This window comes from Podarcis pityusensis (genome assembly GCF_964106645.2).
Source record: "Podarcis pityusensis genome assembly, chromosome: 6".
NCBI lineage: Eukaryota > Metazoa > Chordata > Lepidosauria > Squamata > Lacertidae > Podarcis > Podarcis pityusensis.
In genome coordinates, this window is record NC_138030.1 from 39,971,664 (window position 1) to 39,999,616 (window position 27,953).

The following is a 27,953-nucleotide window of genomic DNA, read 5'->3' on the forward strand; positions in this document are numbered from 1 at the left end:
TTCTATCAGACATGAGCCATTTTTTTCTCAAGAATGCTGGTTGCAAACAAGCTGCTCAGTGGTAAGCTGATACCTTTCTGTGTTCCGGCTATGGCTGCATACATAGTATAGCAGATTTGAAACACATTTTCCCCCCTTAAAGAATTATGGGCACTGTAGTTTACCCCTCGGGATGCGGGTGGCACTGTGGGTTAGACCACAGAGCCTAGGACTTGCCGATCAAAAGGTCAGCAGTTCGAATCCCCGTGACGGGGTGAGCTCCCCTTGCTCGGTCCCAGCTCCTGCCAACCTAGCAGTTCAAAAGCACGTCAAAGTGCAAGTAGATAAATAGGGACCGCTCCGGCGGGAAGGTAAACGGCATTTCCGTGCGCTGCTCTGGTTCGCCAGAAGCGGCTTAGTCCTGCTGGCCACATGATCTGGAAGCTGTACGCCGGCTCCCTCGGCCAATAAAGCGAGATGAGCGCCGCAACCCCAGAGTCAGTCACGACTGGACCTAATGGTCAGGGGTCCCTTTACCTTTACCTAGTTTACCCCTCACAAAGTTACTACCCCAAGCAATCCTACAGTGGCCAGAATTCTGTGAGGAAGGAAATATGTTTCGAATGTGCTTTAGGCTAAAGGTGCTCAGCCTAGATGTGTGCAAAGTACCCACCGGTGGAACAAATGGTTTTGTACGGGACACAAATCCAGTTGTAACACCTCCCAGTCCCAGCCCCTCCCTCACTCCACTGCTGCTTTCTCCCCCACCTCCCTAGTAACAGCAAGCATGACTCTTATTGCACTCCACAACAGCAGGCGAAAAGAGTAGGCAGAAATAAAAATAAAAATGCTTGACCACTAGAGAGGTGGCATTGCTCTTGAACTGCTGCTCCGCCCACATTCCCCTCTGGCCACACCCACACCTGTCATCTTGTCCTGCCCACTTTTGCCTCTGGCCCCAGCCACCATTGGCAGAAGGATGCCTAGGAGAGAATGCAACCATCAAGCTGAAGAAGATTCCTTACCCCTGACTTCATGCTCCACCATGATAGTGGGAGCCAAGTTATTACCAAGTGCAGGAGGGTTTGCTTATGCCCTAGTTTCCTTCTCTGGTCTCCCTTTCTTCCACCACCCCTATATAACTGGAAGATGGAAAAGTGAGGTGAAAGTGACAGCCATACTTTGAACGCCACATCAGCCTCACCATCAGTCAGAATCATGTGGTATAAAAATTCATGTTCTTTCTAAGCGGGGACAAACCTAGGTTTTGAGCTCCCCTAGAAGAATTCAAACTAAGCCTTAATGTAATAATTCATAATTATGGAGTTAAATATTGCATCCAGTTATTTTGGGTTGGAGCTAAGACTCCATCTTGTAGCTTGTTATTGTGGTTACTTTTATTTTCCTATGTTGTTGTTGTTGTGTTGACCTGTTCATCAATAAACAACCTCTTGTTCTGGGCTTACAAAGTGAGTAAACTTGACTTATATTAAATAAATAAGAACTTAACACATTCTAACAGTATTTTCTCACAGAACAATTAGAAGTGTTTATGGACCTTCCAGCTATTACAGCTTCTCAGTCAATTTGTGTCAATGGCTTCACTGCCTCAAGCACAAAGCAATACTATAAGGATTGACTTTAAATACTATACAAAACACCTAAGTCCATACCCCTTCCCCAGCCTTTGCTGTGCCCACGTGTAATGAAATACTACTTTACCCTAGCATACATGGTTTATTTTATTTTATTTTTTTCAGAAAAAGGGGAGGGGGAGACAATGCAAGAGAGACCAAAGCTTTTTACTTTATGACAATATATTTCTATCAAGCTTTATATGTCATGTTATAATAGTTTATGAAGAAAGGCCATTTTTTGGCAATGCATTTTTATTTGGGGGGGGGGGCAATTGCAGAGGTGTCACTCCTTCTGTACATTGCATTGACTAGCTTTTCAATCTTGGCTACATTTTAGGATTGAGGAAATGAATGTAAGCTGTAGGTTTTCACAGTATCTGCCCTGGACTGTCTTTTCAGAGATTATTAAATTCATTATAAATTGCAGCTGTTTGGAATCTATTCAATTAAATCAAATTAAAAAGATTAAATAAAATTAATCGTGGATTTAAATCCAATTCAAGTTTCACTTTTCCTAACACAGTTATAACAATGTAGCATCCAGTAAGTATAAGCTATCCATCAGCCCTGCCATGAAGCATATGGAGCAGATCTGCAAAAGGATATTGCACTTCCAATATTTGCAATATGTTTCTGAAAACATCTCACTAAGCTTCGTGGGTGGCAGATGCCATCTAAATAGTCATTTATACTGTGCCTCTCCAAGCAAGAAACTTAATGGTATCCTTTTTGCCAGATAGCATACATGACATGTTTAAATGAAGGCTAAGGTTTCTGACTCTGAAGCCAGCTTCAGCAGGCTGGAATGAGATTTTTTAGCATTATTTTTAGGCTAGCCATCACAGACAATTCCTTTGCCCTGCCATGGGTATCACTCCCAAAGTAAAAGACGGAGATGCAAGAGGTCTGAAGGATAGTGCTGACCCATTCGGTTTCAAACAAAATATTGTATTTTGGAGTGGACTTCACCACTGACATTGCAAAAAGCATGAACAAAATACATTTCAAGCACATGACTTCCCTCAAAATCGTAATCCTGTGAAGGGAAAATTACAGTTACCGAGTTTCTTTGGGGAAGTGTGTATGGTATATGGTGTGTACACAGCCAAAATTATTTGGGAAGGCCTGGCTTGCATTTGGGGAACAGCTTAAGCACCAAAGAAAATGAAGGTGGAATTTCATTTCTGCGGAGAGCAAGACTCCCCGTAGGAATACAACACAGATAGCAAAGGGTCAAGCTTTCGATTTCCTAAACTAAAATATGAAACTACAATACTACAATACACACAGATCCTCTGTGTTGTTTACAGACAGAATTAAAGATATAAAAATAGGGAGTTTTGGTCATTATTTTTACTCATTTTAAATAAATAAAAATGTCACTTTTTATTTGAAGTCTACTTTACAATTTTCTCTTTTATATATCTGCCAGAAAAGATCTCACTTCGTGCATCTGATGAAATGGGCTTGAGTTCACAAAAGCTTATGCCTTCATCTATACTGAAGAAGGCAATGCATGAACAGCTGGTCCTACTTAGGTCCGAACGAGAAGCAAGGGGGCAAGAGCGTGATCAGAAACCAGCTTTTCTTTCCTAGGAAGACACATTCTCATAGTGTCTGTGATCGCTTAGATCTTCATTGCTTCTTCCCGAGCTGGTGCCATTCATGGGATCTTGGAACACAATGGTTGTATAATTGATTTCATCTGACCCGGAATGCTGAAGTACAGGTAAAGCATGCTGAAATTCAAACATACAGGGTAATAGTCAATTGTGGTTCAAGAATACCAACATACAGCCACTCTGTACCACTGTGTGATTATGCCAATCCCCTGTATTATGCAAGAGCTGGTATAGCATAGTGATGACTAGACCATTAGAGAACTGTAAGGATTAAAATGTAAGATGTTAGTAGCACAAGCCATCATAGCAAAGAAGTACCGTCTTTTGTCTCTTCTGAATCATCTAACATGCAGCTTCCTTGGATGAATCTAGCTTCTAGGACTGAGAGAGACACAGGCCCACAATGACTCTCTCTTTTGATCTTTTTAGATGACTTCGTTATTTCTTCTGTCAGCTAGTGAAGTGACTCCCATTGAGGTACACAATAACATTTTGCATAGCTGTCAACGTTTCCCTTTTCTTGCGAGGAATCCTATTCGGAATAAGGGAATTTCCCTTAAAAAAGGGAAATGTTGTCAACTATGATTTTGATTATCTCCACTTTGACTACCTCAATCTCCTGATTGTATATTCACAGTATACATCAGAGCCTGTACCATCTGATGTAATCAATAGTCTTGTTTATATGAATATTTTGGGATGCCCTCTAATACTGTATATTGTTTTGTTTTACTACATCTCTGAAAGATAAATAACATCTTAACCATTATTTTTAAGAATAAAGGAATGATTCGTTGTGAAATATCCTTGCAATTTGCACAAAAAGCCTCTAAGTTCTGATAGACTAACTTAAGATTAGCATCAGCATAGCAATCGTTGCAATTCATGTGAGATGCTGCTGAAGTAAACGCCATTACCTTTCTGGCAAGAGAGCACAGTGAGCTTTCTGAGCTGCTACCTATGACAAAGAAAAAACCATTATTGCCATAACAGTTTAAGTATTTGAGATAGGCAGAAGGGAAATTGGATTTGAAAGCAGAGACAGAAACAGCTATGCTATGGGTGGGATTCAACATTTATAGGGGAGGTGTTTGACTTGCACACTATGAAACAAGATGGGAGTGAATTTCATGCATAGATATGGGGCAAATGAAGAACAACCAACTCCCTCCGTCCACAGGTGAATGAAGGGTGGTTTTAGAGATTTTAAATAAATGCAATATACTTCCTGATGAATGTACTTAGGATCTACAAGATCCTAGGCTGCTTACCAAGCTTTGTCCAAGGTACACTTCCAGAGATCCCTACTTCTAGTACCTTCTGACCGGAGAAAGGGTTTTTGTGGTTCCTAGCAAATCAGATCACCCTGGCCCCAAGAGAACTTATAACCTTTGGATCCCATCCCAAAGTTTATTCAGCAATTCAGCTTTCATCTGAAGGACCATAGGAACTATCTACAGCTACCAGCATCTGACTGTGGCTAGCGATATTAATTGATTTTGTATTTTAGCACCTGGCACACCTGCCAACGTATGTTGGTGGTATCTGTGAGTTCTTGGAAAGGGATGGGTCTGGCAGAGCAAGCTTTGGCTGAAAAAATAACACGTTAGAGAAGGAAATGCTTTTTGGTCAGTGTGTTTTTGCCATTTCAGACAAGGGGACAACTGTTGATTGGGACACTGGAAGATTCTTTTCCAAGCTGAGGACTTGCCTGCCATGAAACTGTCTATTTGAAGATGTGGTCCTTGTCCCTGCTGGGCTTGGCTTGGGTTTCTCGGCCACGGAGAGGGCAACTCCAGCTGAGAGGATGGCATATTCCCAGCTAAGGCATTCCCAGCTAAGGCATTGTTGGGCTTCTTTGCTCTGAATCCAGGCTGTCTTCTTCCATGGTGTTTATAGGCATGTTGCTCTGAAACAGAGAGTGCAGTCCTAGTTAGGATAATACTCCAGTAAGAAACTAGGAGTCCCCCTCATCAGTGCTCTACACTCCTCAGAGGCTTCTGCTCCCATCTCACCATGGCACACACGTGGTCAGGGTCAGCATCAGACCCACCACTGATCTCATGAGTTTGCCCCCGGGCCCCTTCTTGCACTTACAAGCAATGGGGGAGATATGGTCTCCTCGGCTAGACCAGGTCAGGACAATGGGAAGCAGTGCTAGCAGTGAGAACTATTGAATGAAACCTCACCCAAGTTCCATTGCTTTCAGTGGAGCTGCTCTGAACCGAACTCAAATCTGGATCCAACATATAAGGCCATATGGCCCCAAACCAACTCTAGTCTTTTGAGCATATGGGATAAGCACTGTGCACAGTTCAAGGTGATCAGCATAAAACAAAGCAGCTACAACAATTTAAACAAGTTCAGACCAACATAAAATTGTGCCAGGGAAAATTTGGTGCAAAGACTAAAGCACCTGGTGGGCTGCAACAGAAAGGCGTGGGAGAATGAGGTGGTCTTCACCTGGTGCCTAAAATATCATAGTGTGGGTGCCAGGCAAGCCTCTCTGGGGAAAGCATTCCTAAGTGGGACCCTCTCCTTGGTAACCACCTGCCTCAGGTGAACCTGTATTGGTGAACCTGTACAAGGATTTCTAAAAGAGATATCAAGGGCAGGATGCCAGTGGTGGGTTGGGTTAGAGGCAGAAGTGGATGAGGATTGTTTCCTCTGCACAGTAGACTACATTCCACACAAATCAGAGTTTTCTGTTCATCCATCCTCCCATTCTTAAGATTCCTTACCTGCTTCCATTACCATAGTAAAGGTAAAGGCACCCCTGACCATTAGGTCCAGTCGTGGCCGACTCTGGGGTTGCGGCGCTCATCTCGCTTTATTGGCCGAGGGAGCCGGCGTACAGCTTCCGGGTCATGTGGCCAGCATGACTAAGCTGCTTCTAGCAAACCAGAGCAGCACATGGAAACGCCGTTTACCTTCCCGCTAGAGTGGTACCTATTTATCTACTTGCACTTTGATGTGCTTTCAAATTGCTAGGTTGGCAGGAGCAGGGACCGAACAACAGGAGCTCACCCCGTCGCGGGGATTCGAACCGCCGACCTTCTGATCGGCAAGTCCTAGGCTCTGTGGTTTAACCCACAGTGCCACCCACGTCCCTCCATTACCATAAGGTCTTCATAAAATATACTAGTATAAAAAAACAAAAAAGTGTAAAAATAATTTAAAAGAGTTTGACATCCATACAACTCTTCGTTGAGGTGAGCAAGAGATGTTATCACAGTTCAAGGAGACCTTCCAGCCCAGAAAAAGCAGTTGAGGGCAACTGGGCCTGTTGTGGGTCGTGTCCAGGACCACATATGGCCCATGGGCTTCAGGTGCCCCACCCTTAATGTAGGATCATCAGGTTTCCTCTATTCATTCATGGTACAAATCTCCCATATATGAATGGGATGGTGATGATCCAAGAGAACTGCTACATAGGGTGCAGTAAAGTAGCAAATGGATGAATTACAGAAAGCTAGTGAAGGGTTGTCACTATGCTAAGCAGGACAGCTGCATCAAAAGCAAATAGCTCAGGAATGGAATAGAACAGACCAAGGATGAGCTCATATAAATTAAAACTTGTACAGGATAGTGTTACCTATTTTCCTGCAGAGTTTGGCATATACTAGTACAACCACAACAACACAGACTATGGAGGTTACGGTAGATATGACAATGCTTTCCCACAGCTTGGTACATCTAAGAAGAAGAACAGATTGATATTGTTAAGGCTCACAAGGCAGGGTGGTTGATACATACTTGCAGCAAGAACATTGTTTTTTGTACCTCATCCAAAGTTCCAATGCACACCAGGCATAGAGTTCCATGAATTGGCATCTCCATGTATTAGACAGAAGCCCTGCACCATATTTCTCTATGAAGCTCTTATAATTTAACAGCTCTCCAGATTTTAAGAAGCAAGATCCCTGTCTTTGAGAAAAGCTGTCTTTCTATACAGCGCAATGCTGGCCCCACTAAGTTTTACAGCAGGAGTGGGGAACCTGTGGTCCTCCAGATGCTACTGAACTACAACTCCTATCATCCCTAAAACTGGCCATCCTGGCTGGGGCTGATGGGAATTGGAGTCCAACACCATCTGGAGGGCTAAGGGTTCCCCTCCCCTGTTTCAGAGAAACAGTGAGGAAGGTTCCATACATTATCATTCTAAGGACAAAAAAACAGGATTGTTTTGAACTACTTTGGAATAATTATACACATCTATACAATTATATATTAGACTTACAGTGCATTCCAAACCTAAGATCCACTGGGATAAACAAGTTCAAACTAGGCTGATCTTGAGCTGTTCTGGGGATACACTGTATTGACTACACAATCCAGCAGAATTGGAGCTATGATGGCTCAGCTGGGGCTCAGCCGATGGAACAGGAGCTGGCAGAATTTACACGAGCAAAAGTCCACAAAAGGGAGCGTTCCAGGAGTGTGACATATTCGTTGGGACTGGTAGGGTAGAAAGCAAGGAGGTTGACAGTAGGTGGCGCCAGAGTCAGTGACAGGCAGGGCAACACTGAGATTAAGAAGGAGGAAGATGACACACAGTGCCAACCCCTGGACTGGTTGAAAGTAAAAAGTCAGGGCAGGTGGGGGCTGGCTAAAGGTGGGTTGAGGTAGGTGGGGCAGTACCCCATTCACCCCAGTTGGCCAGCCTCCACAGCTTACACCTACTGCAAACCTCTTTCAGTTCAGCCATGTGACCTGGCACCCTGGAGGAATTCCCCCCCGACCCAAAAGGTGCTGTAAATTAAACTCTGTTTTAAAGGCTTGTTTAAATCTGAACTTATGAAATGGTTTATCGCTGTTGATCATGGTGTAAGCATAAGACTGACATAACTTAAACCGACATGGGATTCTCCATCTTGAACCTTGCTTGACCTTGGTACAAGCCTGATACCAGCCTCATCTTAGGAAATACTTCACACCTTGTAAAAGTCAACACATGCCAATCAAGTCGCTAATGAAGTCTTTTCAAACTCCTGAATGGATGCCTTCACGTTAATGGTGGTACAGAAGGCAGACAAAGAGATGGCCAGGTTTGGTTAATGGAGGCTATCCCAGCTTTTTAACTCTTTTGATAAGCAAAACACAATGTAAAAATACATGATAAAGCACAAAAAACATGATAAAAACAAGAACATTTACCCAACTTTGGGAAGGCAACACAAGGAATGGGGGCGGGGAGTCACATTTGGGCTTTGCTCCCCCCCCCCCGGGTGACAAGGCAGTGTGTGGCCTGTGGGCTCTGTGTCAAACTGTCTGGCCCAGTTGGTATGAAAAGTTGGACTGCCCTGCACTAGCACAATGGGGATTCCACCCACCCAAATTGGTCTTGGGGCTTAGGAGAAGCACATAGGGGGGAGAAGAGCGGAGATCATAATGTGTGGTGATGTCTGTGCTGACAGAACGATCATAGTAGTGCCACACTGAATTCTACCAAACAGCAAGAGTTATCCAAGAGGATTTCTGTGATGATCTGTGCAATAACTCCTTGACACAAACTAACTTACTCCTCACTCATTCTTTTGGCAAAGTGTCTGGACAAGCCCACAGCTCCTCCTGCAACTGCTGAGTTGCTCAGACTCCTAGCAAGAAAAAGAAGATGCATTAAAACAAACATATGTGCTTGTAGTTAGCTCTGAAATTGATAGAACTAATTCAAACTGTTATACATTGTCCCACCGATGTGCCCTGCCCTTGCTTGTGCCTTTAAGAATATCCACTGGGCCTCCATCATGTGTAAGTGGAGAGGTGACTTTTCTCACTCCCCCAGCCTGACCATGTCTAGATACACAAGCTAAGGAATGCTCATGGCTTAGCAGGGACCACTTTGAGAGTACCGTATTTTTCTGTTTATAAGACTAGGGTTTTTTACCCCCCAAAAAATAGGCTTAAAATGGGGGCTGGTCTTATACGGGTAGTACTGAGGGATGTTTTCTTAATCTGGAGTCCCCCAAAATAGGCGGTGTCTTATACATGGGGGCATCTTATACACAGAAAAATATGGTAATTAAGATTTTGATGGCCCCCATCTTCTTGCCATTGACACACACACCATACAAACCCCAAGAATATGGGAACTGTGGTTTGTTAAGGGTGTTGTAGCTCTGTGAACACTCAGGTATTACATGCATGAGATAGCACTGATGGAAATTAGCACTAAACGTTCCTTTACATTCTCCCATTCTGCTTTGTTGCCTTTGAGAAGACAAAATAGATAATTGCATTTTAAGGAGCATATAATAATTGCCAAACACATTCATCAAAACTGAATATTCATGTACTGAGATAACATTTTGAAACTTCTGAGAGAATCACGAGGGAAATCAATTTGAACTTAAATTATTTTAAGTGATCCTCTGTTAACAGAAAATTTGCTTCCTTTTTCAAGTTATAGTGATGGATACAGTGGCTAGCTAATGCATCTTCATTCATGCTTCATTTATAGAAAAGGCTGACACACATAGAACGTGGAATTTTCCAACCTGTCTAAATTCAGTGTTTATTGGACTGGGCCTTCCTACATTTTCACCCTGATTGAGCCAATCCATCTGTTCACAGTCACCCTGTAATATTAGAGGGCTTTCTCCACTGAAGAATACCCTCACTTATGAGATATTACTGGCACCAATCCTGATTTTCTTTTGATGCCAGATTAAGACCTGGTTGTTTTGTCAGTCATTAGGGATTTTTAATTGTTCAGCATAGTCTGGTAATTTTAAGATTGCTGATGTTACCTAAGGATTTTATCTTTTTTGTTAAAATTGTATTTTAGATGGAATTATTGTACCCCACCATGAGACCAATATGATACTTTTAATAAATAAAAACAATTAAAAATGATATGTGAAAGAAGGGTTGCTGTTTGATGTGTTGACTTACAAATCCTAAATGTTAGAATTAGTGAATCAGGACATCAAACAGAGTGGCTGGGGAAATATTATTATTATTATTATTATTATTACTACTCTTCTTTCCAAAACCAAAGTACAGAGACTGTGCACCAACAATTCGGCTTGATCAGGATGAAATTATATGTGTGAACAGCAGTAATATTGGACCATGTGAGGCAGTTGGGTTTGGGTTCCATGAAGGGAAAGGGAAAGGTTAGTTATCTAACTTATTGTGGTATTTGTACTCCCAATCTCTAATTTTAATGTAACTGTTTTAATAAATATATTTATTAACCACTTAATACCAAAATATTCTCCAGGAGGTTTACAAAAGCTAAACCAAAGAGAATATAAAGTAAACAACAGGACCATAAATATATGTCATCTAAAAGACAATCCCCTGTAATAAAAATTTTAAAAAGCAAAAACATAGAAGCACACTTTAAGAGCCAGGGAAAGCCTTTCAGAACAGATGTGTATGCAATTTGAAGTTCATCACAGTTAGTGCTTGCAAATGGGAGAATATTTATGATGGTCAGTGCCCTGCTACTAAGAAAGGATTAAAAATAATCTACCAGTGATGGCATAGTCAGTAAGGTCTTCCCTGAAGATCTTAAGGTTCATTTGTTCTTGCTTGGGAATGTTACATCCCAGTTCAGCCAGGTTTAGCAGAAAGCATCTTGTAGATGAGGTGCTCCTCTCAACTGACACTTTCAGCCACCAGGTACCTGATCTTGACCATCCATTGGCCTTATGTATGTTACTGCTTTCTGCTAAACTATACTGGACTTTGAAGCTAATGAGGGAGAATTTTTTTGTGAATCGTGCCCACTGCTATGCATAACTGGTTCTTTCTTGAGTTTGGTCTTTGACTTCTGAACCAAAACTCAGCTTTGACTGCTCTTGGGTTCTGATGTTGTCCCCTAGTGAGGATGATAAAGGATCTTAGGCAGCTCTGGATGAAGATGAAGATGGGGGAATGGACGCATAATTTCTTTTGCTTAATATTTGTCATGACAGCAAAAAAAAAATTGTATCCCGAAGAAAACGAAGAGCTTCTTTAATGTGTGATGGCTCATCGCAATTTATATGCTGCTATTAATTATAATGTAATTTTACCATGGCATTTGCTTCCATTTATCAGTGACTATCTCAAGATCTCTACAGAACAGAGAGTCTTCCATTTATCACACTGAAAGAATCTTGCTGCCGATGGAAAGGGAGGTTTTGTTTTATTTGATTTGGTTTCAACATTTTGTATGCAATGCTCATTGCAACTTTCCCAACAATTACATTTTTCTCTGGGAGTTTAACTGGTGAGCACCATGCAGCTCCACTGTGGTGCTCTTGCCATTAGTTCTTGCCTTAAATTAGAATTTTAGGGGATCCTCGTCTCAGTGTACATTTTCCATCTTGGCTCCTCAAATGCTTTAGTGCTAATTGTAATTATTATCCAGAATTTTGTTTCTCAAAAGCCTCACTTCCTGTTCAACTGCATCAGGGTTTCGAAAGCAAAATGAAAACTACTTCTTTATTCTGTACTATTCAGACCACATCTGGAGCACCACATCTAACTGGAATCAATAGCAAATGTTGCCTTTCGCCCACAAATTTCACTGCACTGAAAGTGCAAAGCACAATCAACCAAACACCATTTTTGCATAAGCCACTTCCAATAGGAGGTTTGTTTTCAACTTGTGTTATCTCCTGGATTTCAGCTGCATTTTGTGATTCGTTACGCATTATGAAGATGAAGAAATCTGATGTGGAGGATTATTTGGGGTAATACAAAACTTCCCAGGTTCATTAGAGATAGGAAACACCTCTGTTTGAAACCATTGAGAGGTGCTGCCAGCCAGTATAGGCAGGGGATGAGGAACCAGCAGTCCTCCACATGTCGTTGGGCTCCAGCCCCAGTCAGCATGGCCCGTGGATGATGGGAGTTGCAGTTCAGCAACATTTAGAGAGGCATGGGCTCTGCATCCCTGGTACAGTCAATACTGAACGAGATGGACCAATGGTCCAATTTGATATAAAGTAGCTTCCCACATATGTTGTGGGGAGATGGATCAGTACATAGATAAATAAACAGATATGCAATGAAACTGATTACACTTAATATAAAAATGGAAAATATTATACCCAAAGCTGTTGCAGAGAGCATTCACATAGAAATCCATTTCCTTTCCTTTTAGACTCCTTCAGATTCTACTTACCCACTGAGTTAGGCAATCTTCACTCTAGAATACCATTCCCTGCTAGCTGTATCATGAATAATTCCATTTTGTAGTGATTCCTTCCTGCAAGGATCCTTCTGCAGTGGCAGTCATCTGCAATTGATTCATTTCCTACTGCAGCGTGAAAGCTACTATTCTGGCTGATAATGATCGCAGAAATGTGGAAATGTGCAAGAGGAAATTACAAAGACCCCCTATCCAAAGATCAGTCACAGGCAGCTTTGCATAGCTGCTGAACGTTAGATTACAAAATGAGATGGGGGGACGGGGACGGGACCGCTAGTCATATAAGGAGATATGAAATCTGCCCACCGAGTTCTCAGAAGTTGTCTTGCCTTGAGGAAGAGGCTTCGGTTTTTCTTCCCTATTCTCAGAGCACCTTAGCATTTCAGTGGGTGCAGGGTTTGGATGCTATGCTATGATTGTAGCGGTGAGAGCAGGGGTTGCCAACCTTTCTGAGCCTATGGACACATTTACCAGCCAGAGAAATTGTTGTGGGCACCACCCACCCACACACTGCAAGCTGTTCTAGTAGCTGCAACAGAATGCTAATTTCAGAAGGGGAAGGGAGCGGACCCTTTGGGCACCAAGGAAGGCCTCTGCAGGTCCATGGGGTGCCTTGTTGGCAACCCCTGGGTTTGAGTGTCGGACCAGGGCTGGGGTGATCTGGGTTCAAATCCCCACTCTGCTATGAAGCTCACAGTTACCTTTTCTCAGCCTAACAGACCTCACAGGGTTGTTGGGAGAATAAAAGTCAGGCAGTGGGGGGCGCGGAGAGAGAGAAGCATGTATAAAGCAACCTGTTAGGAAGATTAGGATAACAGTGTCAAGGGTGCAAATATGTGGGTCTTCAGGGTGTCAAGGGTGCAAATATGTGGGTCTTCAGGGTGTCAAGGGTGCAAATATGTGGGTCTTCTGTCTGTCAACCATTTTCATTGTCTGTGTGACAACCAGGAATGCTATGAGTGGTCCTTGCCCCCCCCCCCCCAAGTTCTGGATTCTCTTTCTTTAAGACTGCATAGTGTAGGTTACTTAGAAGATAAAATGTTTTCTTTCCTTTTTATGCTCTCTTTCTAATTCTCCCTGATGCTTAAGCTTTCGTAATAGAGCATATTAGTTTGGAATGTGGGCTTGGTGCTCCCTGTGTGGTAGATCACTGGTTCATGCTGTGTGCTCTGGTCCCTGGGAGGCAATGGGAAAACAGGCTGGGATGGTATTACCTAGACAGATTTAGCTGTTGATTGCTCTCCCAGGTAAAAACTTACAAATCTTGGAGCCCCCACTACCACCACCACTCAACATATTGGGTAGACCGTGGGATGGTGGGAGTAAACATGCATGTGAGGAAGATGTGCTGCAGGTCAGGTGAGTCCATTTGCCACAAGAAAGCAGCAATGTTAAAAGAACAGCACAGCACAACACAGGAATATATAAAGCTGCTTTAAATGCAACAGTTGCAATTTTAGCCTTTCCCTGGAACATATTCAGCAAAATGCACATAGACACACATTTCACCATCCATGAATGTTGGGCATCCAATGGATAGCCCATTGTTTGGGTAGCAAAGGGCCTGCCTCCTCCTTCCCTGCATAGGGAGAGGAGAGTGTTTTGCAAGCGAGGAGCCTGCTGCATCTGTAAGGGAATATTGAATAGATGATGCTCTTTGATTGCTTGATGTTAGATTGGGTGATTTTTCAGTTCATCTACCTTTCTAAGATCCTGTAATGCAAGAGGCAATATATTTGCTTGACAGTGACGGCAATGAAGGCCACATTGCATCAGAGGGTTCGTAATCTGGTGCTTTGCTATCAGAACTGTTCTTTTTCCTGTGTAGCCTCATGACTTCCTTTGGTATTTTGTTTCCTGATACTGATGAAACTTGGATGCCAGCTGAAGGCTATTTTCAGATGAGATGAATGACAAAGGATGTTGTGAATAAGATCACAGAGTAGGTCTTCAAGATACATTTTATAAGCAAAAACTATGCTTCAACTACAAACCCATTAAAGAATCATTATATCAAACATCAGCATACCAAAAATAGTCATATGAAAGAGAACTGCACTATAGGGCCAACTGCATTTTGACATTTGAGGCTTTGAATATCTGTAGGGCCGGTCTTGTACTTCAACTTTGCACAGACATTATTTGTATCTGTCAGGACAGATAAACTGTGGTTGAGATATGGGTGGGGAAATCTGCCAATTTTGACTTCTCTCGCTTTCTCATTTTTCCAATCTTAAATTCAGTTCTCTGCATTTCTACATATGTCCTTTTAAAAAAGTCATTGTGAAAATTCATCAGCATTTCAATGTACAAAAGTATGCATATTTTTGCACACAATTTTGCCTATTGCATGCATGTACAAAAGTAATAAAAAGTGCAGTGACACCATAAAGACTAAGGGCTACTTCATATATATTCAATTTCAGAAACTCTATACACACAGATGGGACATTGGTGCCTTTATCTATACACACCTATAACCAGTGGGTGCCATTATTCCTCCCCTTTCCTGATTGTGTCCAGAAATCACCTAATCTTTTGTCGCTGGAATGGCACACAGGTACAATGACTCATTTCTCTTCCAAGGTGTTATATTGACATTAAGTGGTGTGGCCTTTTTGCTGTATATTTTTCTTCAGCTTTATCACAGGGGCTGGGCTGGGCATGTGGGTATAAGTACAAAGCCTTTGTTCAGTTGTTACAAGTCAAGGAAAGCATAAGACCTGTACTGCCAGGATGAAGCCGTTGATCCTTTTCATGTTTTGCATTTGGCTGGCCAGTGGATTCCACAGGTAAGCACATTTCCTTGGCTTTATTTTTTCTTCTTTCAAGCAGTAGACGTTGCCCAGTCACAAGGCTTAGCTGTGAGGCTCAATCCTGCAAACGGCAGGACACTTAAAACTAGCGCCCCAAATTTGTTACAGCACACAGACTTCCAACACTGGCACACAAGTGCCCCAAGAATGTGTGGTGAATGATGCTCCAAAGTAAAGGCGCATGGTGATCAAATCTCACACTGTGTGGAGCATTGCTAATGGGATCCACAGAGTGCATAACAATACATGGCAAATAATGACCAACTGCAGAAAACGTATTTGCCACTTCATCTAGGTTGGCTTTCTATTGATACCAGGCAATAACTATCTCATGGTAACAACAACAAAGCCAGCGGTGAACTCATAAGAAATACGCCATGGACAGAGTTCTAAAGATATGAGCAATAAAAACCATAGAGTTGGTGGCAACTGCTGTATAGTTGTTCCTCATAAGAATGCTTTTCTTAGTTTTTACAGTGCAGCATTACTTACATTTTCTTCCGCTTCCCCTCAGAGTTCCCCTGAGAAGACATAAATCTTTGAGGAAGACTTTGAGGGAACGTGGGCAACTGTCTCAGTTCTGGAAGGCCCACAAGTTGGATATGATCCAGTACACCCAGGACTGCTCAGCTATCCAGGAAGCCAACGAGCCACTCCTCAACTATTTTGATGTAAGTTAAGAGCTGAAGCGGAACCATGAGAAGCAGCAATATGGCAATGACAAAGGAGACAGATGTTGCATTGTTGTTGTTGTGTGTGGTTTTTGCATGAAGGACCTTTAGACAAGCTCCCTGTCTCCCACTTCAACCGAATCTATACAAATTCAGAAATTAGATAATATATGGCACCTTGCCATATATCTGCTCTGCAAGCTGTTGGCTTATTCGTTTTCTTTTTGATGGGCCACTTTGAAAAGCAGCTCTGGTCTTAGACAAAGGGTTCTATTCAGACAAAGGGTTCTATGCATATATGTAATGAATCCAATTATTTCTACATTTTACTTCCCTTATGTGGGGAAGAACATAATTATAATTTTATGTACTCCCCACTTCCTCCAAGCAACGAGAAGTTCCAAGGGCAGCACTTAACCCAGCTTTGGTTTCCTTTGGAGGAGAGATCACAGGAGACTTAAGGCATTTACAAATGTACAAGTTCAGCACAGGAGGAAGCAAAGCACAGCTACAAGCAGGAAATCCACTGCTGCATATCAGATCACAAACCCCACCCGGATACCATCTAATTCTGTGCCTCTCTTTCAGTCCCGCCAGACTGGTGTTTATCTCGCCGCTCCTCTAGTATATTCTGCAACACGTCCCTGGTGCAATAATAGTGCATTAGTGATGGATTTATACTGGATTTATAGCTTTGTTAGCTATTCTGCGATGCTTCCCCAATGTTGTTGCATTATTGCTATCTGAAGGGGCATTGTGGGGAACAGCGGCGTAGCGTGGGTTATCAGCACCCGGGGCAAGGCAAGTAATTTGCGCCCCCTAACCCGGGGCAAGGCAAATAATTTGCGCCCCCTAACCCGGGGCAAGGCAAGTACAGTAATTTACTCTCCCAAGCAGCAGCAGCAGCGAGGCTTCTCTTTCCCCCGCGCTCTCCTGGAGCTGCCTCTTTTCTTTCCTTTTTTCCCTTTCTCCAAGGCTTTTCGCTTTCTCTCCTTAATTGATTCCTCCTCCACACCGCAGCGTTTCCTAGCTGCTTCCCCCCCCCTTCCCCTCTCTCTCCTCCTCGCTCTGCTTGCCTTGCCCTGCACCGGCAGCAGCAGGCGCAGCCAGACCCCTGCCAGCCAGCCCGCCCGCCCGCCCACCCGGCTTCCTCTCCTTTTTTTGCCCGCGGCAGAAGGCTTCGCTCTCCCCCTTCCGCGACCTCCTCGCCAAGCCGAGCGAGCGCGGGCTCCCTAACCCGTGGATTTTAGTAGGGGCAGAGAGCTGCTAGTGCGAGCGCGCCCCCCGCCCATGTTGCGCCCGGTGCGGCCGGCCCCCCTGGCACCCCCCACGCTACGCCACTGGTGGGGAAAGAATCACATTCTTTCCACCAATAAGATGTTCTAGTTAGAAAGCTGGGATGGTATATCACATTAGCTGTGTACTTCTAGGTCAAGATACAGAGCTAAAGTTCAGGTCTCTTTTTCGAAGTCCCTAATTCCATACGTCTGTGCAAAGGGGCATATTGTAAATGCTGAATGGGCAAAGGTTGGGAAAGGCTTCTGCTTTTCTGTGGCTGTGCTGAGTATTTCTCCATCACAATACCTGGAAAAGAAATGTTGTTGTTTTTCCTTTCTGCTAGGTAGAATATTTTGGACGGATCTCCATCGGGAATCCTCCTCAGAATTTCACTGTGCTCTTTGACACAGGTTCCTCCAACCTCTGGGTGCCATCCGTTTACTGTGTCAGCAAAGCTTGCGGTATGGATGGGGGTGGGAGGAGAGGAATGGGCTGTGGGTGGACTTTGGTTGTGTTTAAAGAGTAAATTCACTATAAGCTGCAATAAAAGTGATATGTAAGGGTCAACTCCCTGAGGCGAAGGCAGTGGTCAGGTTCCTTGGTTACAAAGCGCTTTGTATCCTGATGTACGAATCACATCTTGATTTTACATATCATGGAGACCCATGAAGAACCCACTTTAAACTGTGCTCTGTGCAAACTGTTACCATGCAGTTCAGAGGTGGTGAACCTCAGGCCTTCCAGAGCTCTCTTATCTTGCCCTCAGGGGACACCCCTGCTCCACACCCATCCTTGAGTGCTTTGCCCAGCCGGAACTTGTTACTGAATTGTGATCAGGCCTCTTGCTTGCCTGGTTGGAGGGATGTCTGTGTAAACCTCTGCTTTGCATGGAGCTGACTGTACAGAGATAAGACTCCCTTGTTTCTCCACCTGCTTCTTCACCTCTGCCCACCTGCCACTGGCATATGGCCCCTGAAAGATTGCTTATGAGGAAATGTGGCCCTCAGGGCAAGCTGTGTTTGATGGAAAGCTTTAATAAAACCTTATTTTAAAAACACACACACTCAGGCCCTTCATCATAGGGTCAGGCAATTCCCCCTACACCTCCCACCGATCTTTCCATATGGCTGTTTGTGGTAACTTGATACTTGGATATAGATCACATCACATCATGGCTTCTGTGTGATACAAAGTAAAGTGGGCTCCGTCTGGTGGTTGCGATATGTAAGCTGTACTTTATCCCATCTGTAAAATGGGAGTCAAATTATCTTCCTCCCCTGCTGATTGTGTTGCAAGTTACTCTCTTGTGATTGGAAAGTGTTTACTATAAAATGAATATGAGCACAGGAAGAATCTGTTGTAAAGAAGGGAAAAAAGAGGAACAGTCCGGAGGGGAAATGATTAGCCATGGAAATCTTGTGTTAAGTCTTACTTCTTCTTGCTTGTCAGGGTGTGATCATGATTTCACCACAGGGAGGCGCATTTACTATGATAAATGATGAAAAAAAGAATACTTTCAGACAGATTCCCTGAGGAATGGTGATAGGAAAAAGCAGCTTGGGGTGATTTTTCTAAGTAAAAAATTATTGTGTAAATAAGCGAGGCACTGGAAGAATTGTCGAATAGTGAATGCAAAATAATTGACTGTCGTCTTCTGCATGTTAACTCAGGAGTAAGTCTTGCTGTGTTCAGTGAGACCAAGGTCATTTCCACACAGCAATTTTTGGCGGAAATGGTGCTGCATAAAAGTATCCACATGATGTCATCCACATCAGAATTGCATCTCATATCTCTCCCCCCCCCCAATTTAATATGGACAGATTTTTTTGGGGGGGGTGCTACTTGTTGGATTTTCCCGGACATACCTGAATACTGTCAGAAGCAGTGTCTGGGTGGAAATCAGCAAAATATCTGGGATGTATGGCAATGCATATCGGCAGTGCCAAAAAAAAAAAGTCAACAAAATATGTGGCTGCCTTTGGATTTGGACTGTGTCATGTGGATACTGTGCAAAACCACTAAGCAAGGGGATGCAAAACGCAACCTCAAAAGGTCCATTAAGGCACAAAATTGGGTACAATAAATATTAATTTCTGACAAAACTGGAAAACTTAGGCTAGTGAAAAAATGTTTTTAGGAAACTCATCAATCATATCCACAGAATTCTTGTGCGTATATGGTATGCCTGGATATGTATAGGGCAATGCAGAATATGGTGTTTCACATTTACCCAAATAGCAATAATAGATGATGCCAAATTCAAGCAAACTCAGTTTTAACAAAGCAATAAAGCAACCCACAATAATTAATACAATATTTCTGGGCACTCACAATGCGTATTTCTAGGGCATTCTTCAGGTTTCTGGTTATCAAATGTCACCTATCCACACTGATTAATACAGGCCCCAATAACTCAGGTGTTACTCTAAGATGTAATTACTGACTGTGTATTGTCATCCTGAAAAGGCAGTAACAAATATCACCTGATTCACCCCAAAACATATGCAGTACTTTTTATTGGAATCTATCTGCATCATTGCACTAGATTCTTGCTTGAAAGAAAGACCGATTGAACACAATGGCACTTCTGAGGGTAAGCATGTGCTGGGCTGGGCAGTGAGGGTTCATGCCGCTATAGTTCCATATTGTTCCTCATATGCTTGTTATGGAATGCCATATTTTATTCCTGCAGTGTTCTCACAATTCCCCCCCCCTTAAAAAACCCCCACAGCTACACACTCCAGGTATCAGCCATCACAATCCAGCACCTACAGCGAAGTGGGGACTGCTTTTTCCATTCAATATGGCACAGGTAGCTTGACGGGAATAATTGGAATGGATCAAGTGACTGTGAGTAGAAGACCCACTTCTTTCTTTTATGCTTCTCAAAGCCTTCTTATCATATCCTGTTCTCCTTTGAGATGATGAAGTGTTACCTGGACAACACAGGGCCACACATGAACACCTTTTAGGGGCAGAGGGCATCCTTGTTTTTCTCAGGGTTTCAAGTCCAGAACTCTTCCTAGCTCCAAAAGACCTGATCTTAGAAGATGCTCAGCACTCCTAGTTCATATAAATCAGGATGTTCAAAGAAAATTACTACTATGTCTTGGGCCTTAAGAGATTCTCCTGTAATACTTACTACATCTTGAGCATATGAAACTGCCTCACATTGATTGAGACAATTAGTCTTTACATCCCAGTATGGTATACTTTAAACTGGCACCAGCCCAGAGTGGCTGGGGCAACACAGTCAGATGGGCAGGGTACAATTATTATTATTATTATTATTATTATTATTATTATTATTATTAGTCCAAGGCCTTGGTTGAGTCTGTGTAGTCAGGCATCAACTCCAGTCTTTTCTCATGTTTCCTTGTTATATCTTTCATTGTACATAATTTCTGAATTTTAAGTTTGGCTTTAAACTCTTTTTTTACTATTGTGTTTTGATATTAACATTGTGTTTTACTTGTTGTAAATAGCCCTAAAACATTAAGATGAATGACAGGTAATAAATTTTAATAATAATAATAATATCCCAAATGTTTCCTTCTCTCTGAACTTTACCTTCTGGGTTTCACCATAACTGGTTTCTTACGTGACCATAGGATGAGAAATAATGTGTAGGACTTCTGCCCTCCAGGTTGAAGGAATCACTGTAGCCAATCAGCAGTTTGCAGAGAGTGTCAATGAGCCTGGCAACACCTTTCTGGATTCAGAATTTGATGGGATCCTTGGTCTGGCCTACCCATCCCTGGCGGTGGATGGAGTCACCCCCGTCTTTGATAATATGATGGCTCAAAACTTGGTGAACTTGCCAATATTCTCTGTTTACCTGAACAGGTATGAGAACATGACCAACAATACCAGTCACTGGCTTGCCTTTCAAGGCCAGCATCTGCATTAAATAAAATAAATGAAAACTGAGACCAAAAGGCAAGCAGATGGTGACTATTTATACATGCAGAGATTTAAAAGATGCAGGGAATTCATGTGAAATATCAGTGGAGTAAAGTGGAATTACACTGATGGAAAGGCCCACATCAAAGGAAATCCCAATTCTTTTCCAGGAACCCAGATTCTTCTATAGGAGGGGAACTGATCTTTGGTGGCTTTGATCCTTCCCATTTTAGTGGAAGCCTCAACTGGATTCCAGTCACTAAACAGGGATACTGGCAGATTCTACTGGATAAGTAAGTGCCTCTTATTTCTTGGTGTTGGCATTCTCTGAAATGACAGCACAGAAAAAGATGGGAAAGTTTGTAGAGAGAAGGCTGTAATGAAAATCAGTAATATGCTTTCCTGACATCAATGTAGGCCAAAATCCAGGGAACTGAGGGCAGTATCCAACTAGCATGCTCTGTCATCACACAAGGATATCTGCTTGTGCAATGGAAATTCCCCACTTCTCTCCCCATGGGTGCCTTGTGCCCTTCCCAAATCTGCTCCGGAGGGTTGGGAGAAACCCCAGAACAGGTGGGGGAGGGGGGAGGGGGGAGGGGGGAAGTTCTGTTGTACAAGCAGATATCCTTGCACTGATGGAAAGTGTTATTAGACCATTGCCTTGGGTGCAGAAATTCCAGGCTACCTTCCCCAGTTATGTAAAGGAGGCAACTGCTGCCTGTAGTTTTGAAGCTTAGTAGCTCATTGCTTGGGTGATATCTATTAGAGTCTTGGAATTCCAATATGCAGCCATGTGGGTCCTCCAGTCCAGACTGGGACCATGATGTGGTCCTTTCCCCTGTAACATCCAAAGCTGCCATTAGTCTCCAAAACAGATAAAGACAAAAATGGCAGCTTCAGGAGGTGATTCTCAATGGGAAGACAGAGCAAGAGAAAGGGTTAAATCCCCTGCATGCCATACTCCTCAGAATACAAAGATGCACTTGAAGCATTATCTTGTTTGTCTCTTATGGATCTTCTTATCTTTACCAGCTGCCCAGGGCCTAGATCAGGGGTCAGCAAACCTTTTCAGCAGGGGGTCAGTCCACTGTCCCTCAGACCTTGTTGGGGGGCAGACTATATTTTTTTTTGGGGGGATGAACAAATTCCTACGCCCCATAAATAACCCAGAGATGCATTTTAAATAAAAGCACACATTCTACTCATGTCAAAACACCAGGCAGGCCTCACAAATAACCCAGAGATGCATTTCAAATAAAAGGACACATTCCACTCATGTAAAAACACACTGATTCCCGGACCGTCCGCGGGCCAGATTGAGAAGGCGATTGGGCCAGATCCAGCCCCTGGGCCTTAGTTTGCCTACCCATGGCCTAGATGGATACAGCTGCAAAGAGTGAAAAGCCAAGAGGAAAATGGCAGCCATTAAAAATGAAAAGAGTATTCTGGTCTGTTGGAACATGCCCACGCAGCTCCCGGAATGAGACAGACCTCTCCAGGCATCTTCCTGATGAAGTGCAGCCTGGGACATGCGCACCAGCAACACATATCAAAAGACTATGTGCACGCTCATGGCAGAAACGCTCATAGCAGAAACAGGGGCTCCAACTTATAAAAAATATTGGGGGAGCCCGCGAAAGCTCATGAATAATAAATGAGCTCATGAATATGCAAATAAAGTGGCGCCGCCTCCTCGTGAGCGAATAGGGGAGAGCGTGCTGCGCCTATTAATCAGCTCCGAAGGAAATTGGGTGGAGCTTTTGCTCGGGAGGGAGGGCAGGAGGCATGCAGCCCGACCCTGTGCATTTTGGGCTGGGGGAGGGGCGGCGGTGGCGCTCTGCTGGAGGGGCGCCCGAGATTATTGGGGGGGCGGAGCCCCCCCAAACGAATTTTTGAGGGGGCTCGGGCCCCCTCAGGCCCTATGGAGTCGGCGCCTATGAGCAGAAACACTCATAGCAGAAACGACGTGGAGTGTAGGTGTGTGCATTCTAAGTATTTATTAAGCAATATATACAGGACAAAGCAATCATGGCGTCCTTTCACTTCTTCTCCAAAAGAGAGAGAGTAAAGAAGTACAAAAGAACAGTACAAATGGAAGAGATAAGACTGGCTTCCGTTCTCACACTTTCCAAGCCTGGAAAGTAAACACAGACATGTGATATAGCAGTCACACATCCAGGAAAAGAGTATTCTGGTCAGGTTACCATATAATAAGATGGGCAATAAGGGCAGCAATGCAGTTCTGCTGGAGCAGCAACCATCCACACCCTTTAATCAGGGCTGATTTCATTGTCCTTCTTTGCAGTATTCAGGTGGGTGGAACAATTGAATTTTGTGCAGAAGGATGCCAAGCTATAGTGGACACAGGGACTTCTCTCATCACAGGTCCTTCTAAAGATATAAAGCGAATGCAGACATTAATTGGAGCAGTACCTATGGATGGGGAGGTAGGTTCTGATTTGGAAAAGAAACTTACCACAGCATCTCAGATGGAGTGGCACACATCTAGAGCAAGCTCTATACTTTTCTCTTTGCACTTCTGTTTTACTTTTTGCTGGTTTTAGGGCCTCCTGGTCCTCCTTTGCTTTTCCTCCTTCATCATTAGGGATTGGGGGATTGGGATTTGGCCCAGTTCACACTTAAAGGTGAATTGACCTGATTGGCACCTTCCAAAAGAGCATGAATCAGAAACACAGGCATCCTTTTTTGAATTCACACTTCTCTGAATTTTGCAATGCAGCTTTGCGACCTCATGTTATATATCGTCCCCCCTTGAGAATGCTGCGGGTTACGAACTCTGCTAACCCAGAAGTAGATGCTCCCGGTTGCAACCTTTGCCCCGGATGCGAGCGGAAGTCACGCGCTGGCAGGATGGCAGCAGCGGGAGGCTCCATTACCGAAAGCAAGCCTCATATTACGAGCGGTTTCAGGTTACAAATGGACCTCCGGAATGGATTAAGTTCGTAACCGGAGGTATCACTGTAATGTGTATGAAAATGCACATACTAGTATAAAGTGTGCTTATAAATGCATCTATTAGTGAAAATAACATGCAAAGATGCATGATATTGGGGAAAACTGCTTTGCAAAAATATATATCTTAAACAAATTACACAGAAAAATGTGTACGTTGGGGGAAATCCTCACTAAAATCTTGATGGCTTTTCATGAGGGCTAATTAATTTGTTATTGTTTGTTTGCAAACTGAGAGAAACTGAAATTGACTGATCTGCCCATCCGTATTAATACCCATCTAGGTGTTTTGTTGTTGTTGTTTACTTTGTACTGCATTTAACATGCCACTTTAAGTACTCATAAGGGGCCCCTGACCATTAGGTCCAGTCATGACCGACTCTGGGGTTGCGGCACGCATCTCGCTTTATTGGCCGAGGGAGCCAGTGTTTGTTCGCAGACAGCGGGTCATGTGGCCAGCATGACTAAGCCGCTTCTGGCAAACCAGAGCAGCACACGGAAACGCCGTTTACCTTCCCGCCAGAGCGCTACCTATTTATCTACTTGCACTTTGACGTACTTTCGAACTGCTAGGTTGGCAGGAGCAGGGACCGAGCAACGGGAGCTCACCCCGTCACGGGGATTCGAACCGCCGACCTTCTCATTGGCAAGTCCTAGGCTCTGTGGTTTAACCCACAGTGCCACCCGTGTCAAGTACTCATAAGTGTCTGCTAAATACAGTTTCCAAGCGAGGGTCTTTTTTTGGAGGAAGGAGATGGTTTTTGAGGGTGAGTTCTCTGAAATGACAGCCCAGATGAATTTAGGAAGTTCTTTGGGAGAAAGCTGTCATGAAAATCAGTCAGATACGTGAAATTGAAAATGGCCAAAACCCAGGGAATCATGCAGCTTGGTCTAATATTTCACAGCTGAAAATAGGGATATGCTTGTAACCCCCTAATTTTCATATTGAGGATCACTTCATGAGCCTCATTCCTCCACTGCCACATGCTGCTGAAATACAGATGGGGAGGAAAGGGGATGTGTAACCTTTTCACTGACAGCAGTTTTTTCTGTTATAACTTGTTACTTCCAAGTATTTCCCCCCTTATGCAGTTTGAAATGCATATTTATGAGGCAATGCCTTTACATGCACATACCTTTAAATGACCCAGTGCAAGAAAGAATGCATCCAATTGTTTCTTCTCCTGTATGTAGACTTCCCTTCCCAAAATTGCATAGGTAGATTCTTTCGTTGGTTGGTTTTACTTCAAAAATCTGTATTTGGACCATAGCAAGCATCTCCATTGTTTTGCAGTATGCCATGGAATGCAGCAACCTGAACGTAATGCCTACCGTTACTTTCACAATCAATGGGATCCCTTACACTCTTTCCCCAGAGGCCTACACCCTCCAGGTAAGTCCTCTTTCTCTTGGGTCCTCTTCTGCAAGACTTGAATGCCTGACGTTTGTGAGGAAGTCTGGGCTAGTTTTGTGAGATCTTTCTTTAGCTCCACATTGAGGAAAGAGGCACGAGAACAGTTCTTCTTTCGGAATAATAGTTTCCTCGTTAAGAAACTTTTCCATGAACTCAGATTCAGAAAAGTCTGTACAGGGATCATGCATCAAAGAGGTCAAAACAAAACAGAACTGTGGCAGAACTCCTAGGGCTGCATAGCTTGGATTGTGTAATGATAATTGGTTACCTATTAACCCTCTTTAATTGGACTCTACAATCAAAACAGTTTAAGAAGGGACGAAAGGGCCACAGCTTCCATGCATGCTTGTTACTTATATGTCAAGGGGAAATTTTAATCTGTACAAGTAAATGATGATACATAATAGTTCACAAGGTGTGGGCATGTGCACACACAATTAAGAGTGTGTGTTTGTGGCAAGGCGCCCTTGCCATTGAAAGGATGCATAAGGAAGATTGAGTTTGGAAGGCAACCCTAGCTCCCTTTGGATCCTTTTATCAGTGATAGGGAAACCCCCTTCCTAGTGAAAGGATACCAGGAGGAGCGTGATTGGCTTGAAGGGTGTCAGAGGACACAGCATGCATTCTCTGAGTCCAGTTGCCTCACTTCTCTCTAGCTTAGGTAAATGAAATACAGCAAAACAAGTAGAACCCAAACTGAAGGAAAGAAAGCTCCAGGCAACTTACTTTCCTTTATCCTGTCTAACTCCCAACCCATGAGCATGAGGACCTTGTGGGTTGTGTTGCAGATAGGAACCAGGAACTACCAGTAGGGTTTCAAACTGGCCATCAGGATTTGTCCTTGCCTTGTGGTGCTCTCAGTGCTTCCACTTTATTTGCCTTTTAAAAATATAAAATGGTAAATACAGCCTGTAGCAAAGCATTTTCAGTTCAATGGATGAAACTCCCATTCTGTGTACAGAATGTTGGCATCCTGGATTGGGAATGATTTGCTCCCTGATAAGTTAATATTGTTTGCCCTCACATCTATAATTGTTTCTTTCCCCATTAGGAGAATAGCGATGGGATGGCACTCTGCACCAGCGGATTCCAGGGCTTAGACATGCAACCCCCAGCTGGACCGCTCTGGATTCTGGGCGATGTTTTCATTGGCCAATACTACTCTGTCTTTGACCGTGGAAATAACAGAGTGGGGTTGGCTCCTGCTGTCCTGTGAGACGCTTGGGAAGTATGGGAGTCAACGCACCGGGCTCTATTATGTCACTTGAAGGTTTTCTTTTCTATTTTTGAACAAACACTTTGATCAATACTAGATTCAGATTCTAGTGTCACAATCACTGATTGACCTGTTCGCATGAGATTCCCGTTCCCTTCCTTCTCATGCAACAAAGAGAAAATGAGACTGTGCCCTTAATTACTTAAATTGGCATGCCTTTTTGCTTTGCTGTTGTTCTTCGGATTTGTTACTGTAAAAGAAAGTGGAGGTAGGTAGTTAATTTTTAACTGGCAGCATTGTGTTCATTACATTGTAAGTTCTTGAACTGTTCATATCACTTTTTTCAATATTTCAAAAGGCACCTTATAGTAAAGTTTTCACAATATGCAACTGTTTTTAAATTTATACAGATAAACAAAAGACAGGGGATTAATTAACAATTGTTTAATCAACGGAGTCCCCTTATAAAGTGCTTTCTGTCTTCCTGAAATAATACTTGGTTCCTGCAATGCTGATGTTATCTAGGTGTTTTTCTGGAAAGGAAGAATAATACAGGGCTAGATGAAGTATCACAATTCAACACCTAATTTAAATGGGTTGCATTCACTGTAGCACTAAGGAGAACATTCCATAAGTTCAAAGATTTCTTCTTGGGCAGTGGAATGTTCTCCCCCTCTTCTCACTCTTAATCTGCACCTTCTAAATTTATTTTGGGAATTCCCCCAATTCCCCCAAAGCAGATTTGGGGTGGTGTGTTCTGGGCTGAAGGGGAAGAAGATGGGGCAAAGTCCTGCTGTGCTAGCACTAATATTTGCACTGCTGGAAAAAATGTAGTTGAATACCAACAGATGGTTTTAATTTTGCTACATGCAAGGAACAACTGGTCAACATCAATGTTTCTAACTTGGACTTTTGAGAAATACTTTGGCTTCTATAAACATTTTATTTACATACATACATACATACATACATTGATATCCTGCCTATCTTCTCTCATGGGACGCAAGGTGGCATTCATGTGGTTCACGGGCAGTCACCCATTCAGATACAGACCATCTCCTTATTTGGAAGTAACATGTCAGGCCCAGACCAGTTACTGGTGTTGCTGCTTCAGATTCTGCTATGATTATAATGACTTTAATGTTTTAGTTAAAATACTGTGGTTTTTTCATTATTGAATTTGGTTGGGGCCACCGTATTTGCTCTGCAGGTAATGAACTTGACAAATAAATGAATAAAATTGCCAAGAAGAATTTTGTAGCAGTTTTATTGTAATTTAACTTGCGTCTTAGC

The 27,953-nt window shown here is 43.2% G+C and overlaps 2 protein-coding genes and 1 long non-coding RNA gene across 4 annotated transcripts; 1 reads left to right on the forward strand and 2 right to left on the reverse strand.

Moving 5' to 3' along the window:
• Window positions 1-1,877: 1,877 nt before the first annotated feature.
• Window positions 1,878-12,514, reverse strand: LOC308478927 (uncharacterized protein). Its single transcript, XM_081009133.1, has 6 exons — window positions 12,360-12,514; window positions 8,761-8,835; window positions 6,834-6,934; window positions 4,950-5,147; window positions 4,156-4,196; window positions 1,878-3,355 (listed from the first exon to the last, which is right to left on the reverse strand). Exons 2-6 carry the CDS (start codon window positions 8,769-8,771, stop codon window positions 3,209-3,211), a joined length of 498 nt encoding a protein of 165 aa, XP_080865259.1. The 5' UTR covers window positions 8,772-8,835; window positions 12,360-12,514; the 3' UTR covers window positions 1,878-3,208.
• A 2,582-nt stretch (window positions 12,515-15,096) lies between these two features.
• Window positions 15,097-27,913, forward strand: CTSE (cathepsin E). The gene is made up of 9 exons (XM_081008485.1): window positions 15,097-15,178; window positions 15,717-15,873; window positions 17,495-17,612; window positions 19,883-20,001; window positions 20,798-20,997; window positions 21,225-21,347; window positions 23,363-23,504; window positions 25,325-25,423; window positions 26,496-27,913. The coding sequence occupies exons 1-9, from the start codon at window positions 15,123-15,125 to the stop codon at window positions 26,658-26,660; spliced, it is 1,179 nt and encodes a 392-aa protein (XP_080864611.1). The 5' UTR covers window positions 15,097-15,122; the 3' UTR covers window positions 26,661-27,913.
• LOC308478637 lies at window positions 21,257-25,318 on the reverse strand. 2 transcript variants are annotated; one of them, XR_013987208.1, is made up of 4 exons: window positions 25,167-25,318; window positions 23,534-23,712; window positions 23,262-23,448; window positions 21,257-21,381 (listed from the first exon to the last, which is right to left on the reverse strand). It is a non-coding gene; the product is annotated as an uncharacterized lncRNA (long non-coding RNA). The 2 variants fall into 2 exon arrangements; XR_013987209.1 differs by having other exon boundaries at window positions 23,534-23,723.
• Window positions 27,914-27,953: the final 40 nt, after the last annotated feature.

What these genes read in the sequence shown, in the direction of transcription:
- LOC308478927 (XM_081009133.1), bottom strand. An exon ending in CAAACTCTGCAGGAAAATAG is followed by an intron (nt 5,148 to 6,833) that starts GTAACACTATCC and finishes TCTCTGTTTCAG; the next exon opens with AGCAACATGCCTATAAACAC. An exon ending in TGTGCTCTCTTGCCAGAAAG is followed by an intron (nt 3,356 to 4,155) that starts GTAATGGCGTTT and finishes TTTGAATTTCAG; the next exon opens with CATGCTTTACCTGTACTTCA.
- CTSE (XM_081008485.1), top strand. Translation starts at nt 15,123, where the DNA reads ATGAAGCCGTTGATCCTTTTCATGTTTTGCATTTGGCTGGCCAGTGGA. An exon ending in CACTCCTCAACTATTTTGAT is followed by an intron (nt 15,874 to 17,494) that starts GTAAGTTAAGAG and finishes CCTTTCTGCTAG; the next exon opens with GTAGAATATTTTGGACGGAT. An exon ending in TGGCAGATTCTACTGGATAA is followed by an intron (nt 21,348 to 23,362) that starts GTAAGTGCCTCT and finishes CCTTCTTTGCAG; the next exon opens with TATTCAGGTGGGTGGAACAA.